The following is a 5,416-nucleotide window of genomic DNA, read 5'->3' as shown; positions in this document are numbered from 1 at the left end:
AATTATAAACTAATTACTTATAAATAATGTTTTTGTTTTTAAAAATTTAAACTCTATTTATGAGAATAGTTAAAATAAAAATGTTAAATTTATTTTATTGTTAAAATGTGATTTTTTTTATTACTAATGTTTAATTATTTCTTTGTAATAAATAATCTTCAAATAATTTTTTTTTTTTTTTTTTTTTTTTTTTATATACATTAATTGACTAAGTGCTGTGCGCATTTTTGTTGCAAAGCTATTTGCAATAATTGTGAACAAATTTTGTTACATAATAATAATAATAATAATAATAATAATAATGAAATAATCATTAAATGTACATGATGCGCATAAAATACCGGGGCTTATATTTTATTATTTTTAATTGAAACGCAGCTTTTTTAGCGGTCAAAAAAAATGCCTGCTTTTTCAATAAGAAATATATAAATATGAGTTTTTTTTATACTTAACATAAAAACAAACCCAGCATAGATCTGTGTCTAATGTTAATTTTATTCTCGAAGAAAACAAAAATAAAAAAAACAAAAAAAAATATTTTTAAAAAATATTAAAAGAAAAATAAAATTTAATTAATTTTAAAAAATAATAAATTTATCTTTACGTGTCACGTGTTGACTAAATATCAATTTAATGTCATACGATAATATAATAATGATAATAATAACAACATTTTCATCATACATGTTGCGTACAAAAAATAAAAATATGTATGTGCATCATATTAATATATATTAGAGTACAACTTCCATTTAACGTTACTGCTTAGTGTATTATTATCTGAATTACCTGTTGAATGATGGACGACGATGACAATAAAAATTGTGATGATAAAAATAAAGTAAAAAACTAAATTTATAATTATAAACTTTGACCAAAAAAAAAAAAAAAAAAAAGACTCGATCATAAATTATTTATAATAGAAATATAATTTATATTTATTTACGTCTCGGTATAATGTTACTTATATTTGTAAATATATATATAAGCGAGACAGTTAAATTTTTCTATTTAATAATTTGTCATCCCCGTCCATCTGATTGTTCATATATCATAATGACTAATAACTTATTGTTAAGTTAGATTATAATTAAATATTCCTTTGTGCTGAAAAAAAAAAAAAAAAAAAAAAAAAAAAAAAAAAAAAAAAAAAAATAAACTACCGGCAATGATTTTTTTTTTTAAACAATAATCCAAAGAGACTGCCTCGAAGATTTTAATTTTAAAAAATATCAACAAATTTAATACTACGCCAAAAAAAAAAAAAAAAAAAAAAAATAAAAATAAATCAGCACACGAGTAATGTAAATTAGTATGATATTTAAAATATATAAGAATATTGTATGGAGAATTTAAACTTTATGAGATAATTATTTAAACAGACTCAATTAATTTATGGGTAAAATATATTTGTGACTATTGAAATCAAGGACAGTTAAATAGAATTCATATGTAACTGTCATTGCATTTCATTGGAGGAAATGGGGTAGAATTTTATCAAGTCTGAATGTCTAAGAGCTAATTTGTCGTACTTGAAAGGAAATTTATATGGACAGAATGGAATAGAACTGATGAATGATCTGATTTATTGAGAAAATAAAATTCTTATGCCCAATATATATAATATTTGTAATCAGTAATAGTTAATAAATATATATATATATATTACCGTTGTGCCACGTGAGAGAAATGAAAAATGAATAAAGAATGTCAGTTTGTTTAAAACACGTCCAGAGGCACAGCCTACTATTATATTTATTATTAATAATATTGTAATTGTGTAACGGATATAGATAATTAACTATATTTTTTCTGACGAATTATGACGAGTATGCATTGTTAAATATTGTAAAAATGTCTAAGTTTATTTATCGCTAATAAAAATGAGCCTTTGAAAAATATATTGTGTTAATTAATTTTAACTTCCTGCTTAGAAAATTAAAAATTTTCAATAATAAGGCAAATTATTTTTAATTTTAAATAATTTACCTAGTAATGGTAAAAAAATAAAATAATAATAATGTAAAAGGTTTAAATTTAACAACTCAAATAATTGATTTAATTAATTGATTTATTTAAATTTTTAAAATATTTTTAAACATCGCATATTAGCTTTATCATTTAGCATAACATTATTATTTTCTTAAAATTTGATTTTTTTTTAAGGTAAATGACATAGTTTAATTAATATTTTATCAGATTAGATTAATTTAATTATATTATAATTGGAAAAATGTCGAGATAACATGGGTATTTATTTATTTATTATTTATTTAAATTAAAAAGTTTGAGCGCCATTGGATATTTCATTTAATTCTATTTATGAAATTTTCTAACAAATAATTAAATAAATAATTAAGCATATTTTAATGACAATTAATTAATTTAATATTTAATTAGTTATTTAATAAATTAATACTTTCTTGCATTAATAATTTTAATTATTGGTACAAGTCAACTGGTCGGTATATATTTAACTTTATATTTTCTTAAATTGAAAAAGATTAATAGAGGATTTTTAATGAAAAATTCATTGAGCATGCGTGCGGTAGGATGATAATTTATTTATTTCATTAGTTATTTAATTTTATGACCAGTGGACTTATTTATAGAGTTTTTATATAATCTTTGATTTTTTCATTTTAATTAAATTTTTATGACAAAAATACCTTTACTCAATGGATGTGACTATCATTTTTTTTTTTTATAATTATTTATCTAAATGTTTTTTTTTTTAAACAAAAATAAATGGAATGCAGTTTGAGAAAAAGTAATTTTTTCATTATTTTAATTTTTTATTTAAATATTTTACTCAATTGAAAAGTTTTTGAATACTCGTTATAATATTTTTTAAAATAAAGCTCCACAAATTAATATTAAAAAATTTTTTTTTTGTTCAAAGATATTTTTGCAGTACTTTTATATTTCCGTTATTTTAATTTGATTCTACAAATATTAATTAAAAGATTAATGTCTCAAAATGTAAGCGATTGAATTTTTTATTTGGATATGTAGAATTTTTTTTTAATATTTCAATATTTTTGCCCAGTAATGAAAATATAATATTTAAAAAATTTATAATTTATACATAAATAATTTAAAATCTGTAGAAATGATAATTTAGAAAAAAAAAAATAAAAAAAAAAAAATATTGTTTTCATAACTGGACTCTAAATTGATTGTAAAACGCGAAACCTCTCGTTTCATTAAGGTACGAGATAAAATTTATATTATTTATTCTTTAGATATTGAAAATCAGTGAGAGATTACAATCGACAGGTCTGAATATAATTTTATTCGAGATCAACGCACCTATAAAATAATTCTCTCTACTGATTCTCTTGTTGTTTTATTTAAATTACAGAATAAAATTGTCATTTTAATTTATCATTATTATAAATATTGGATTTTTTTCTGTAACTTTAACTCAATAAATATTTTAAAAATTTAAAAGCCAAAATTACAATTAAATATACATTATACATATACACATAGTTACATCACTTGTAGACACGCGAGGTGTCAGTATGAATAAATTTATTAATGACAATATCGTGCAGTGATTATGATTTTATTTATTTTTAATTAATTAAGTTTATTAAATTTTAAGTTTTTTTTGCTCGTTGATTTTTCGTTAACAGAGAAAAATACCAATAAATATTAAACAAGCATTCGTATTATAGTTATTGTTTTTTAAGAAAGAGGTGACTGCGGTAGCTCGTCGTCCTCTTCTTCATCTTCATTGTCACTCGATGGATTCACAAGTGATCGAGCAAATTCTATAGTGAAAATTAATACAAATATTTAAATTTCATAAATTCAATTATTCAGCTCGAATTAATTATATTATTCAATTAAATTCAAATAAAGTATTTTAGCAAAAATTTTTTAAATACTTACTGAACATAAAAAAACAAATTTAATTTAATTCATTCAAAAAAATTAAATAAATGTAAGAAATTATAATTAATTACTGTTTATGTAAAAAACATTTTTATTTTTTTGTGAAAAAATAAAATATATAAATGTACGTAGTGATTAATACAAGGAAATAGTAAATAGTGTTGGCAATAAGATCTCCTGATTGGAAAAGACAAGTGAACTCGAGAGAAAATCACGAGGATCTGACGCGATGAGACAAAGGGCTTTTATTGACGATGAGTGCACTTGCTTCCTTTAATTGCCAATCGACTTATAATTTACTTGAGCAAGTCAATTAAAAGTGTATTTAATTGAATCATTGTGCTGATAGTGCGAGAACAAAAAAACTAATAAACGCAGAACGATAATTTGAAAATAAAAAAAAAAAAAAAAACACGGGAATAACTATTTTTTATTTTAAAAAATTTTAAATTTATATCACGATAAATTTGGTATTAAAGTTTCATTAAAAATAACTCTTTTATAAATTTAAATTTATAAAACGTGATAAGAATTTGCTGCCGATTCAACTGGATTGATATTAAATTTATAAAATACTACAGTTACTTTTTAACACGTTGGCAAACATTTTCATCCAATTCAAGTAACTACTCTCCGAAACACTTTTAAGTATCCGAGAATTGAGTTTGAAAAAAAAGTTAGCGTTCAAGTGTAAACTCAAAAACTCTCAGTATTCAGTCCTTTTATAGATGTTATAACCAAAATAATTTTTAAATATTTTTGTGTCGTATAAATTAAAAATAAAAAAAATTTTTACCGCAAAAATCAATTCGTCCATCCCCGTCTTCATCCACTTCTTTGATCATGTCCTCAACTAAAAAGAAAATTAATAAAAATTATTTTTATAAATTTATAACTTTCTATAGAACCATAAGTAAATTTACTATAAATAAAAAATTACATAAAAGTAAGTGATATTAAAACCTTTGAAAAAAAGCTTTCTGTGGAAATATTTTAAAATATTTCAAGAAAAGTGAAATGAAAGGGTAAAAAAAAAATATTTTTTTTTAATGTAGTTTTTAAATATGTATAATAATGTATAGGATAAATTTAACATTAATGCAAGAATCATTACTTTAAATGATGATAAATGAGGCAAGGGAAGAAGTGTCTAGTGGTGAATAATCTACCAATGCATTCAAAGCTGCCTACATTTTACCGCGAAAAGTTGCTGTAATAATGAGACGATTAAAGTAAGAGTTAGAGCCATTATCACACGCGGGTACTACCGAATGGACGCTCGCGGTGCTGTGGCAATAATTTTAAAATTATCTTGTTTTTTTTTTCTTTTTTTTTACGTTTCATTTACAAATGCACGCTTAGCATTTTACTTTCGGGCAAGATTTTTTTTTTTCAATGTCTATAAATTCTATTGAGTGAGACTCAATTTTACTCTTAAACTGGATTTTCAACTCAAGTTTACACATAAATTACCATTTTACTTATTATTAATTGTTGTTGTAAATATGAAAAA

At 21.5% G+C, this 5,416-nt stretch overlaps 1 protein-coding gene across 1 annotated transcript in view; it reads right to left on the bottom strand.

The window, feature by feature from the left end:
* Window positions 1–2,194: 2,194 nt before the first annotated feature.
* The window catches only part of LOC103577942 (neo-calmodulin), a 32,966-nt gene continuing 29,744 nt past the window's right edge, over window positions 2,195–5,416 (bottom strand). Inside the window, exons 6-7 of the mRNA XM_008558837.3 lie at window positions 4,700–4,756; window positions 2,195–3,779 (exon numbers count right to left, since the gene is read on the bottom strand). Of these exons, the coding sequence (XP_008557059.2) occupies window positions 3,694–3,779; window positions 4,700–4,756 (143 nt within the window). The 3' untranslated portion in view covers window positions 2,195–3,693. The remainder of the gene's footprint in view (window positions 3,780–4,699; window positions 4,757–5,416) is intronic.

This window comes from Microplitis demolitor, chromosome 1, assembly GCF_026212275.2.
Source record: "Microplitis demolitor isolate Queensland-Clemson2020A chromosome 1, iyMicDemo2.1a, whole genome shotgun sequence".
Taxonomy (NCBI): domain Eukaryota; kingdom Metazoa; phylum Arthropoda; class Insecta; order Hymenoptera; family Braconidae; genus Microplitis; species Microplitis demolitor.
The sequence above is the reverse complement of the archived record's forward strand: the minus strand, read 5'-3'. Positions and strand labels throughout refer to the sequence as shown.